The 13,787-nt window shown below is 42.1% G+C and overlaps 1 protein-coding gene across 2 annotated transcripts in view; it reads left to right on the top strand.

Moving 5' to 3' along the window:
- LRCH4 (leucine rich repeats and calponin homology domain containing 4) overlaps positions 1-13,787 on the top strand; it is a 1,419,989-nt gene that overhangs the window by 1,350,380 nt on the left and 55,822 nt on the right. Inside the window, exon 19 of one of the 2 annotated variants that reach the window (XM_044077347.1) lies at positions 298-1,672. The exons of the other annotated variant lie outside the window; for it this stretch is intronic. Within the exon in view, the coding sequence (XP_043933282.1) occupies positions 298-504 (207 nt within the window). The 3' untranslated portion in view covers positions 505-1,672. Of the gene's footprint in view, positions 1-297; positions 1,673-13,787 lie in introns of those variants that run through there. 2 annotated transcript variants of the gene reach the window in all.

The following is a 13,787-nucleotide window of genomic DNA, read 5'->3' as shown; positions in this document are numbered from 1 at the left end:
GTGAAGCAGCCCGTTGGAAGAGTGAGTCACAGATTCCTAGGGTTTCACATTGCAGTACCTGCAGTGGTTTTTGATTGCTGGATAGTGTCATATGCAGCACGTTTCAGAAAACAGACTTGAATTCTTATACAAATGTTTTATGTTGTTTTGTTTGCTGTTTGGAAGACGCTTTTTTTGTTTGCAATTTAAAAAATGCATTTTTGATATATAAATTGCTATTGCAGTTGTCATATTTTATTAGCCATAGCTTTGCTAACTGATGTTATGTTTTTCTCTTTTGCTTTACCATGAGAGCAGATGCACCTTTGCTTGCCTGCTGACATCCTTCAAGCATCCAACATTTGCAGCATTCAAAGAACTGTTGATGCCTTACTGCAGGGTGGCGAGAGTACAGCTCAGCCGTTCACGGCTTCCTTCCTCAGTCACCTGACTGGCTTTTCTGTGTTTTATGTCACCCTTATGCTGCTTCTGTATGTTGCCTACTGTAAGCTGTCTGTGTTCTAGCAAACCAAGAAACATTGTCACAGTGTGTAATACAGCTTAGTGTCATCGCAATCTCTCTTCCAAAGCACAGCAATAAGTCAGCACAAGTAAGACTGGAAGGCTGCTCTGAACTCTACATTGAACTGTTTACTTTGCAGAAAAGCTGAGTGCCTGTTTGCAGTATGGAGTACAGTGTAAAGCAAATCGGGACCAAAATTAAAATTCTGAAACATAGTAGCACAGAACTAGTGTACTGTAGTACAGAACTAGTTTTCCATCTTGCAGGCCGTATGGCCAAGTAAGAGGGACTTGTGCAGTAGTCAGGATTAATTCAAGGTACTCAGGAAAAGCATATGATATGTTCATCTGTTCTTTTTATTTTTTTATGTGGTTCTTGGAAATGTAACTTAATGAGATAGTCATCCACAGTCTGAAGACACAGCCGGACTTGCTTAAGCACAGTAGGCATCTTTAGTACTAGAAGTTAAACTGAAGACATTTACTTGGTCCTTTGCGGTGCTGATACTTTAGATCTGTTACCATTGCTTTCAGAAGTCACGGAAGACTCTCTGATTTTTGTGTGTGTGTGGTAGTGCTTCCTTGAATCACAGGGTGGCACTGTTGTACCATCTCAGTAGTCAAGTTAATATGTTTTTTTTTTTTCTCTCGTAGTCTTCACATCACTTAAAAATCTGATCTGAACATTCTCTGATACATAAAAGCAGTGAGACGTGCAGTGATCTTGAACTGAATTGTGGTCACTGATTAGTTCATATCATAGGTTATACTTTGCAGCCCGAGGTACATTGTTTACATTTACATATTCATAATTTATATATTCTAAAGTTTATTTGTAATCGGCAACCTGAAGCATAGAGATCAGAAGAGCTTTCGGGCCAGTATGGGGTCTCAGATTGTGGGATGATTCTAGTATTGCCCTTGTACTGTAGTACAGCTGGAAGGTGTGAACCATGCTAATGCTAAAGCTAAAAAGGAAAACAGTGTCACTTCATTTATAAAGTGTGATGTGACTGTATTTAATGCTCTCTTGCAAGAAAGTACTACTAGATGAAGAGATTTTTATAGTTGTCCTGGGAGGCAAATGACCCGGAAGAAGGCAGCACAGATTTTATAAAGAAAATACAGAACAGATTATTACTCATCGACCACACAGTCTGCAGTTGTGGTGTACAAAAGCATGTGATTTTGTTAGCAAAAAATTATGCAAAAATATTATATTTATATATAAATGTAATTCTATACAAAAATATAATATATGTACTTTTGTTTTAATTCATCAGGCTGTATTTTTCTTATCCCTCCGCCATATTCAACAGAGCTCTGTACATTATGAAAGTTTTCTGCCAACAGTGCCATTGTCTTGTGGCATTTGTTGTTTGAGCTGCCCTTTTGTGTCTTCATTGGTAAATAGTCATTTCCTGGTCCCAGTATGTAGTAATTCAACAGTTTAAAAAAGAAAAAAAAACTGTTATTGTACGAGTGTTGTGATGACATAAGGTATCGCTGATGAATGGAGTGAAGATGTTTTCACTGTATATAATGTTTTATTAGTCTGGTAAATTTTTGCTTAAACTTTAAAGGGTCTACTTTTGCAAAATATTTACACTCCACATATTTTCATGACTTCAGTGCAGATACTGCAATGTTTGCAGAGGGCTATTTTGTTTTGGCTGGTGAATACATTTCTATTTAGTGGTATTTTAGTTTTTGTTGTCCGTAGTAAAAATACAATCCTTTGCTGTTGATTCTGTAGGAGAATGCCAGGGCATCCTTACCAGAGCAGGTTGCTTGTTACAGCAGCTTGGGTGATAGTTTGTTACAGGATTGCATATGCCTGCCTCTTCTGGCCAGTGTTGTCCTTGCTGTTTATATTCTTGCTAACTTTCCATGTAAAATTTCCTGTTCCTCAAAGCTCTGTGCCTTGCAGAGCAAGGGATATGGCTGGTATGAGGTCTGCATTTTTTTGTTCTACTGACACTCCTCCTGGATAAGATTGTGTTTACATCTGTTTCTGATGTTACACACAAGAAGGTTGGTATGCCTTCACTTTGTGTCTTTAAAAGTGAGGGATGTAGTGCAGGTAGGAGCAGGGTCACCTGTGATTTTAGTGTATGAGTTAATGTTGCAGGGTAATTATAAGCATGGATGTACTGCAATTAAGCCATTGTAGCAGAGCGGTATTGGAGAAGTGCAACCTGCCCTTTGGATAAACCCATTTCCACTATTGCTGTGGTAGATAGCCAGGTTTACTTCATGCAGAGCAAACTTCTCTCTCTCTCTTTCTTTTCTTTTTTGTTTGTTCTTTCTGTCTAAAATTGCAGAGATGTTAAGAGAATTTGTCAGTACTGAAAGCCATCAAGGCCAGTTTCGTAGTGGAAGGAATAATTCTTATGTTTTGTAAATCCACAGTGCTTAGGAAGGTGTCTTAGCAGGTTACTGAATAGAAAGTCCCAGTCACCTCTTCCTTGGTAATCCCAGAACTGAAAGTCTGCACTGCTCCTGTACCTTGGAAGGAGGAACTGAGCATCAAAGGCTGACCAATAAGTGGAACGTATTATTTCTGACGAAGTAGAGACAGGGTGGGCATACACGGGACAGATTACTGGAATATCTGAGGGATAATGTCATGATCTGCCATTTCATGATAGCTGGAAGTAGAAGCCTGCTTTGGCAAGGTCAGGAATTTTAAAAGTTAAAAATAGCCTTTCCAGCTCAAGGCAGACAGAGGAAAAGCAGTGCCCTTCCAAATCACCAAATAAAATTAGCCAGTTAAGAAGCAGCCGGAGATGACGTGTCTGTGTCTAGCACTTAAAGATGAGTACTAAAGCACTTCAGAAGGATGTTGTGACATTAACATGAGAATACACTTTCAGACAAGATGCCATGCGTGTGGTTTTAAGCTTCACACATACCAAATGATGACCAAGGTAGTGTACACACAAGCAGTTACCAAAAAAGAATAATTGCATCATTTTTCACAACTGGCACTAGAATCTCCTTGATGGTTTTTCACAGTACAATAGCTCACAGGTTAAAACCTGTGTAGAACAGCTGCAGAGTATGGGGTTCAGTTCTTACTACTGCTTTTGTGCAGTTTGCACATTCTGCCCATGTTTGTTTGAGCTCTGTAAGGGTACTCCATTTTTCCCACATCTCTAAACTACTTATTTCAGATATTCACTACATAAATGTGTTAACTTATCCTTTGTAGCTGCCCTTTCGTGACTAAAGAGAATCTGCATTGGATCAGTTTTTTATCCATTTCAAAAATAGTATTAATCCAAATTTATGGTTTGTGCACTGTTTTGTATGAAAAGTGCATGTGTGTATGCGTGTTTGTCTTGCAGAGCAGATACTGAAAATGACGTGACATTCCAGGGAAATCTGAGGATCTGGATTGATTTTACACAGTAAAAAAAGCTGAATATATCCTGAATTGCAGTCTGTGCAGAATTTGTATAACATTTACCAGCCTTCAGTGTTCTTTATTGCTTGGTAGAAAACAAGAAACTAACAGCTTGTTAGCATCATTACAAATGTGGTGAGTCTGGATTATCATTGATCATGTGATAGAGGAGAGCCAGTGAGAACCCCCTTATGTTAAAGATGAACTGTAATGTTGCTCCAAAATCTCTGTATCAGCCTTAAAAGAAAAGAACCATGGTCTGTGCTAAGGAGACTGAAATATTTTGTTAGAGGACATAAGTAGTTTGGTTTAAAGACCAGCTGTACCTGATGTGCTTAAATAGAGATTAGGAGACAAATGTAGGAAGAGACCTAGTACCCCAAAATCTGGACCAGAGGCACTGGGGTCTGCAGCTTTAGAAATAAGGAAAGAATATCACCTAATGAAGACTTCATGGTTGTATCAGAAAGGAAAGGCTTTGGTGGATGGTAGACACTGTCACATCTGTGACTTAGTCACTCAAATGAGATCCCTCCATATTTAGCCCTCCTAACACGTGTGCATTAGCTTCCCACAGTATTTCATTTTCCTGCCATTCCTGACTACAGTGATTTTATATCTACATTTTCCAGTATGCATGCAATTATGTGAGCTGAGCTTATTCGTAAAACAAGTTCATACATTTATCAGTCACCACCTTCTCTGAGTCAAGACAATTTTCTTCACATTTGAAGGAGGCCCTGGGTACTTCAGTTCTTAGAACGGTTTGGTTTAGATTCTGACAAACTAGGTAACTAACATACAGTCTCAGACCTCCCCTGTTTTTGGTTCATCGAGTCTCAAGCTTCTCTTTTGTCGGTTCATCTAGTCCCCGACCTTTCCTTTGTTGGTTGGGTCCTCAAAAGTCGTGCACATCCAGCTGGATGCGAGTTACTAGCATCAATGTCCTTCTTCATGCGACACAGTATGGCGATACCTCTCATTATGGTCTTCGGTGGCTTCCTTGTTGTAAGAGATCAGAGTTGTTATTCTATTGTATTCTGGTCCTCCTTAATCTCTCTTTAGCAATTGATATGGTGGAACAAAACTATTCATCTTGACTCTTTGCAAATTACTGCAGCATTTGTAATGTAGTCCTACACTGGTTTGCTTATTCCTGTCTGGGTGCACCTGCAGAATAGTATGTGGGGTGAATTCATCTTCCTTCTAACCTCTAGACTGTGGTTCCCCAGGGTTCCATTATTGGTCCTGTTCTTTTCACTACATGAATGTCACCTCTAGAAGATGCTGTTCATTCATGAAGGTTGCAGTATCCTTTCTGTGCTGTGACACACTTGGCATCTGTGTCTACTTGAAGACATTTGCAACAGACTTGGAAATCATCCATGACTGAATAGTCAGAAGGCATCTTAAACTTAACACATCTATGCTGGCCACAGTGGCTGTTTATGGATGATTTAAGGACACCGTTCTGCCACTCTTGTTCCTAGCTATGTAATGGAGACAGGCTGTGCATTGTATCACAGTTGTGTAAATTGGCAGTGATCACTGATGGTAGACTGATGCTGATGACCAGGTTTTGTCTGTCTTCATATCTTCTTGTTTTCACCTGAGGAATATCTACCCAATCAAGCAACTAATCCCAGCTTCTGATCTCCCTTCTTGTCTCCTACTAGTCAGAAAGTTACAGTGACATTTACCTGGGGCTTCCAGGCATGGAACTCGACCTCCTGTGGATAGCGCAGAACTCTGCAGCACAGTTAGTAGGGAGTCTTAAGTGCCTATGCATAAAATCAACACTGTAGAGCTTTCACTGTCAGTCAGACAACAGATTGCATTTAAGGCTCTCATACTGGTCTCTGTAGTTTTTGAATAGCTTACACCCCAAACACATGCAGCATCAGTAGTCATAATACCAGCAGACTCTGCCCCTCTGCTCCACTTCCAAGTGGCAGTTCGCAGTTTCTTTAGGTTGCCTTGAATTCTCTGGAATTTGGATTATTTACCAAGGCTTTTACGTGTGGAGTCCCCAACTCTTGTCTGCTTTAAACCGCCATCTCCTTGACACCATATGGTTTATGTGAATTTTTTTTTCATTATGCCCCCCCCCCCCCCTCCCCAGCAACTACCAAACATTGAACATTCCCCAGTAAAACTTCAGCACATTTTTCAGAGGTATCTGGAAGGTGTCTTTGAATGTGGCTTGTCTCCTCAGTGGCATCCTGGCCATGGAGACATTCATTTTTGATCTAACCGCTCCCCTGGGCAGGGGAGTGGGGGACTGATTTTACCATGTGAGACATAATGTCTTCCCTTATGCAGTTTCACTCCTCCGTGCTTCTGCTGTGTGAAGAATACCAAAACTCAGCAGCTTTTTGCACCACACACATGCCCACCACATAGGGTTACCACCTGTCCCACTTTGCGAGGGACAGTCCCTCTTTGGGCAGTTGTGTCCTGAAAATTAAAAAAATGGCAAATGTCCTGAGATTTTAGGACAAAATTATTTCCTATTTTTATGTAATAGTTGCATAAAACAGTTATTCTGCATCTAAAATATCTAAATGTTATAAGAAACAGAATAAGCAACTAAAATGCTACAAGAATAAACTTTTATTTAGGCAAAATAATTAAGTTCTATCCTTTGTACTGACTGTGGGTATGTGTCGGCCTGTAAAATCTGATGTTTGTCCTGAAAATGTCCCACTTTGGCCATTTGAAAAGGTGGCAACCCTACCACCACATCATGGGCCTGCCTCCTTCCTCCAGAGGATTGTTACATCCTGCGACTGTCTCCTCCTCCCTTCCAAAATGGGCATGGCCATTCTCCCCTCCAGCTCTGTCAAATGTTTGAGCTGCTAATTGAATTCTGGTCAGCTGGGTGTTAGGGTTTTTTAACTGTGCCACCATAATTGGCATTGGTTACTGTGGATGTTATTTGCTCCCTTTTTGAACTTGTACATTTTTGATTCTTGAATATTTTCCTTTCCTGGTACCTATCCATTTTACTGTTTGTCTGTGTTATATGTTTTATTTAATTTATTGTCTTATTGATATTTTTATGTTCATTTTTGTACAGTGTTTGGACATAGGCACTTTAATAAGGTTGAAGTTGAATTCTTCTGTGAGTGAAGAAAATATCTGGAAATGACATACTGTACTTGTATATTCTTTAGGTGTTAATGTAGTTTATTGGCACAGCTTGTGCATGTCCTGTACAATTCCTTCTTGGTCTTGGGATATGTATCTTGTTTAATATTAATATGTCATAATTTCATTAATTCCATTAAATACTGTTACTTGTCACAGAAAACATGGTAGAATAAATTTGAGTAAACTCAAGCTTCAGTGGACTTGATAATACTCCAGGAATTAATACTCCAGGAATTTCCTCTGCAAAGTCAAAAGCAACATTGTTAAAAACTACTTTAACAACAGATCTGACAGATTACTGAAAGATGGATACATGCCAAAAGTGTAGCAACAAGAAGTGGTGGTTACGTTTACCAAAGTGGGGGGGGAGGGGGCACTTTTGAATTTTACACTCACCATCAGTTTAATATAAATTTTCTGTAAAATAATGGAAAGGGTGATTGTGATCAGGTATATGAAGAAATGGAAGACCTCTTCCTCCTAGATCAAGAGCAGTATGGATTTGTGAAGGGAAATTCATGTTTTCTAAGCTTGGTTGCATTCTTTAGACACATAACTGCTGCAGATGAAGATATAAGTTCAGACAGGTTTGCACAGTATATTCGTATCAAGTAAAATGTACTAAAGATGCTATGATAGTTTGGTGGCTATGCTGAAACTGCTGTGTAGATGTTCTTCATCTCACATTGCTGCAGTCATAACCTGTGGGTAGTCTGCTGTCCTCGGTCGGCCCGAATACCAAAGTGTTAGGCTGGCGTCGGTCATGGTCGCTCAGATCTGACGTCAGTATGCCGTGGTACTAAAGCGCATGACCGACATCATATCCTCAGTCTTTCTTGCCGCGTGGTCCGAAGCAGAAGCAGCGTTTGCAAGTGCCGTTCGGCATCCTGAAATTTTCGTATTCTGAGTTTCAGACCGAAAACCAAGTTGGGCTAAGTACCCCGTTGGGGATATTTTTGTTTTTTCTTGCCTCAGTTAAATCCGGATGTCAGAAAAAGTGAATAATTGTATTTCTTGTGGGAAACAGATACCTCATAGGGATTACCACTCTCTCTGTATTCCTTGCTTGGGGCCTGAGCACGACGTAGTCGGGTGTCGCTTTTGTGCTAGATTTAATAAGCGCACCATTAAACGTAGATTAGATTGCGCTAGGCTTGTCTTCGGTAAGCGGTGTAATTACAATATGCCGTCGGATCCTCCGACGCCCGCTACCGCTAAGAAGCGCAAGAAAAAATCGTTAAAGTCCAAGCAGGATGAGTCGTCCGTTCCGGACGCCGGTTCTTTAGAAACTACGGTGGAATCTGTGGATCCAGCCGAGGTTTCAGCTGAGTCACAGGGGGAGCCTTTAATTTTGCAAGATGGGGCCTCTCAGGTTGCTGTACTCCCTTCTTTGCATAAGGTGGTTAGGCCTTCCCCTTCTGTCTCTAAGGTACCTTCCAAGGTCAGGCCTGGTTTGTCTTCCTCTGGAGTCAGTCCTAGTTCTGCAGGTTCTGTACCTAAAAAACACATGCTAAAAATGGCAGAAGATTTGATTACCTTAATCAGAGGTTCTTTGCCCCCTCCAGATAAGAGGCCTAGAGTGGAGCCAGAGGTGGAAGGTTTGGAACATTCTTCAGATTACTCAGAGTCTTCGGCTGAAGTCATTCAGGATTTTCCCCCTTATTCTGATTCAGACGCAGAGGATTCTAGTCCTTCTGCTTCTCCTCCAGAGGATTTTTCTTTTTCAGAGACCCTGCATTCTATGAGGGAGCATTTTAAATGGGAAGGTCAGGATTTCTCAGATTCCCGAAAGAGGCTTAGGGAATTCTTGTTTTTACCACAACATAGGCCCTTGGCTATACCTCCTGTTTTGGATGTTGTTCAGGATGTTTTCTCTGAGGCTTCCCTTAATCCAGACTCTTTGCCTCCTGCACCGGTTAAACCAGATAGGTATTACAGGGTGCCAGAGGCTCATAAATATTTGTATAAGAGCCCAAGGGCTGACCCAGAAACTATTAGCCAGGGACCTAAGGGTGTCAAGGCTTCTGTTGTAAAGAATCCAGTTCCTATGGATAAAGATTCAAGAGCTTTGGATAGGTGGGGTAAAAAAGTGTATACCTCTTCCACTCTAGCAATGAGGGCTTTGAATTGCCAGTTTCATATGCTGAAGTACCAGAATTTTCTCCTTACTCAGTTAAAATCTAAGGTAGATGCTTTGGCAGAGGGCATAGAGTGTAAGGAATTACAGGATTTGCTTCATGCCTCTGATCAGGTGGGTAAGCATTCTTTGCAGTGTGGTTTCAATGCTTTACAGGCTTCTTCCAGGGTGGCTGCCACTGGATCAGTTATTCGTAGGCACGCCTGGCTTAAGGATCAGAACTTGTCAGAGCATGTTAAAGTTCGAATTTTGGATGCTCCCCTTCAGTCTGAAGTTTTGTTTGGTTCTCCTGTGGAGTCAGTCTTGAAGAAAATGGAAGACAAAGCTAAGTCTATGCAGACTGTTAAGGATTTTTTGCAGGTGCAGCCCCCTAAGTTTAGCAGAAATTGGCCTACTAAGGGATGGGCTTACCCTTCTTCTGATTTACAGTCTAGGGGCAGATCTAGACTTGGTAGGGGCAGAGCTCAGGGTTCTTTCAGGCCTAGGACGTGGAGTTCCCCTACACAATCTACAGGTGTGAGGGCAGGGGCCAGTCCTTTCGTAAACCGACCCAATGACCTGCATCTTCAGCTGGCAGATCCTTCCTGTCTGGCAGCTCCTCTGGGAGGAAAGTTGGCACTTTTCAGGCAAAATTGGCTTTTAGTCACCCAGGACAAATGGGTGTTGGACATTATAGACCGAGGCTACAAGTTTTATTTCCACACATTGCCTCCTTTCAAAGGCATGCCAGACGTTCCTCCTCAGCAAAGGGTGGAGGCTCACAAACAGATTTCTTTACTTCTTCAAATGGGGGCTATACAGCAGGTTCCTCTGTCAGAAGTGGGCCTAGGATTTTATTCTCGCCTGTTTCTTGTACCAAAGAAAGGAAACACTTGGAGGCCAATTCTGGATTTGTCTATCCTCAACACATACCTGGACATTCCAAAATTCAAAATGTTGACTTTGCAACAACTTCTGCCTCTGTTAGGCAAAGATCACTGGATGGTAACGCTGGATCTCAAAGAGGCTTGTCTTCATATTCCTATCAGGCCCAGTTGCAGGAGATTCCTGCGTTTTCGGGCTGGGACTTTACATTATCAGTTCTCTGCATTGCCCTTTGTCTTATCTACTGCGCCCAGGGTGTTCACAAAAGTCCTGGCTCCGGTGATAGCCTTCTTAAGGTTAAGAGGAATACAAATTTATCCTTATTTGGACGATTGCCTGATTCTTGCTCAAGACAAAGACAAGCTACTTCACCATCTACAGTATGTTATGGCAGTGTTAAGGTGCCTAGGGTATTCTGTGAACGAAACAAAGTCCAGTCTAGTACCCTCTCAGGACATGTGCTTTCTGGGTGTGAGACTGAATACAGCCTCTCAGATGGCATTTTTGACCCCGGACAAGCAAAGAAATCTTACCCTTTACTTCCAACAGTTGTCTCTACGGTCCAGGCTGACTGCAAGGACAGTCCTTCAAGCCTTGGGGTTCATGGCATCTTGTATTCTGGTGCTTCCCAATGCCAAACTGCATATGAGGAAGCTACAATGGTATCTCAAAAGTGTATGGACTCAACACTGCCATGATTTGGACACTGTCATTCAGATAATACCTTGCATTCAAAAGGAATTTTTGTGGTGGGCTCAGGAATGTCACCTAAACAAGGGACTCTCTGTGACCCGACCAGAGGCGAGTCAGATCTTAACGACAGATGCCTCAGACAAGGCTTGGGGAGCACACCTCAATGGAAAATGGGTTCAAGACACGTGGCCTGCCAGACTTCAACATTTGCATATCAATTTGAAGGAGATGTTAGCAGTCCAATTTGCATTGATGGCTTTCAAGGATCTACTTCACCCTGGACAAGTGTTGATTCAAACAGACAACACAACTGTCATGTGGTACATCAACAAGCAAGGGGGAACCCATTCGTACCCTCTTTGCAGGCAAGCTATGATTTTGTGGGAGACTGCTCTCAGTTTGCACCTCACTCTTCAGGCAAGGTTTCTGCCAGGAGCACAGAACTCCTTAGCGGATGTTTTGAGCAGACAGATGGTGGATCCCCACGAGTGGAAATTGGATCCTCATGTATTTCGACAGTTGACAGTGATTTGGGGGACTCCAGACATAGATCTGTTCGCTTCTCCACTAAATTTCCAGTTGCCAAAGTTTTGCACAAAGATGTTTCATCCAAAAGCTTGGAAAGTGGATGCTCTATCATTCAGTTGGAACAATCTTCACGTCTGCCTTTCCTCCTCTGCCTCTCCTTCCCAAGGTGCTCTTGAAGGTCAGACAGGACAAGCCCTCCATGATTCTAATAGCTCCAGATTGGCCACGGCAGCACTGGTACCCTCTGCTGAGGAGTTTAGTACGGGAGCCTCCTTGGCCTTTGCCATCAATTCCACACCTGTTGTCCCAGGCAGGCAATCATTTCCTCAATGTCAGGATACAGTCCCTGCATCTGACAGCCTGGCATATTCTGTTCTAGAACCTGGAGGGTCGCAGCTTCCTCAACAAGTTTTGAATGTCATCTTGGAGGCCAGAAGGCTTAGTACAAGGAAAGTTTATGCTGATAAATGGAGGAGATTTTTTATTTGGAACAAAGCAAAGAGCTTTGATGTTTCAGGGCCTAATTTGAGTGTTTCACTTCAGTATCTTACAGAATTATTAGACAAGGGTTTGTCTTTCTCCTCTGTAAAAGTTCATGCTGCAGCCATTTCTGCTCACTATGACTGTGACCCACCATTATTCTCTCATCCTTTGTTTATTTCTTAGAGGGGCAAAGAACATAAGACCCCCGCGTAGAGCTCCTACTCCTTCCTGGGATCTCAATTTTGTGTTGGAAAAACTCACTTTACCTCCTTTTGAACCTGCAGCTACATCTGAGTTGAAGTTTTTGTCTTGGAAGACTGCTTTTTTGTTGGCCATTACGTCTGCTAGAAGGGTATCTGAATTACAGGCTCTAATGGCAGTTGAACCCTTCCTGATTTTTCATAAGGATAGGGTATCCCTGCGTACTAACCCTACTTTTATGCCTAAAGTGGTTTCAAATGTGGCCTTGAATCAATCTATTCATTTGCCTACATTTTATGCTGATCCCCAAAATAAAGGGGAGAAAATCTTGCACTCTTTGGATATTCACAGGCAGTTGCGTTATTATTTGAGCAGAACTAAAGGGTTCAGACAGTCTCAACAGTTGTTTGTTTCTTTTGCTTTGGGCTCTCAGGGGAAACCTGTTTCAAAACAAACTATTTCTAAGTGGATTGGTCATTGTATTGCTTTCTGTTATTCTCATCATGGTAAGGAGATTCCGGCTGGAATCAGACCTCATTCCACTAGGGCTACTGCCACTTCTACTGCTTTTTTAAGGGGTGTAGCTACTAAAGATATTTTAGAGGCAGCTACTTGGAGTTCAGTGCACACTTTTTCTAAACATTACCATCTCCCTCTTTATTCCAAGTCCAGGGCTGGGTTTGCCACTGCAGTTTTACAGGGCATGTTAGCAGCTCCCAATGCTTTATGATTTTGCCAACCTCCCTTTACCTTTACTTTGGGATTCTACCCACAGGTTATGACTGCAGCAGTGTGAGATGAAGAACATAGTACAGTTTTGTACCTACCATAAATGTAGATGTTCGAAGATCCACATTGCTGCAGTCCAATTTACCCTCCCTCCTTCCCCACTGTAGTTTTGGAGTGGTTGTGTGGTTTGGGTTGTAAATATTGTTTGTACATGGGTGTTTGGAGGTTTTCTGTTTTTGGCCATGGCCTTTCTTTTTAGGGCCTTCTGACATCTGGGGCAAGAAAGACTGAGGATATGATGTCGGTCATGCGCTTTAGTACCACGGCGTACTGACGTCAGATCTGAGCGACCATGACCGACGCCAGCCTAACACTTTGGTATTCGGGCCGACCGAGGACAGCGGACTACCCACAGGTTATGACTGCAGCAATGTGGATCTTCGAACATCTACATTTATGGTAGGTACAAAACTGTACTTTTACTAGAGCAGAAGTGGTTACTAAGTAGAAAGCAGAGGGTTAGGTTAAGGGGGACAGTGCACATGACCGTTCGAGTACCTCAAGGTTTAGTGGTGGCCCTTTACTATTCTTTTTCAGTGACTGACTACCTACAGGTGGAAAAAAGTATGAAGGTAACTGCAAGGTGGGAACATTGCTTCTTCCTCCGTTGATGCAGCAGTGTCATAGAAGGGTTGGCTAGTCACTTTGGACAGCAGTCTCATGTTCTGTGTAAAAGTGGAAATATCCCATGCTGTGGGAAAAATCCTATACACAGCATAGACAAGTTCTGTGCAGACTGTCTCAAAGCCGTATACTTGTAGTTGTTCTCCTACTGACTGCTGTGTGGAGATCCATGCCTAGCCTACAAGGCATCTTATGATTGCACACTGATGGATTTGTTGCATATCTGCAAAACTAGCATAGTAAATACCCATTCTAAGGATCTAAACCTCATCTGCGACATTAACAGGACATGTTGGAGGGACAGGTATGTGTCAGAAAGATTACCCCTTCTCTCGAACTGGCTTCTCATCCATGTAAAGCAAAACAGCCTCCTAACTATATTCAAGCATAACTTGGATCAGTAGA

The sequence above is a fragment of the Protopterus annectens genome, chromosome 7.part0, assembly GCF_019279795.1.
Source record: "Protopterus annectens isolate FY-2018-M chromosome 7.part0, PAN1.0, whole genome shotgun sequence".
Classification (NCBI taxonomy): domain Eukaryota; kingdom Metazoa; phylum Chordata; order Ceratodontiformes; family Protopteridae; genus Protopterus; species Protopterus annectens.
This window is presented reverse-complemented; position numbering and strand designations above follow the sequence as displayed.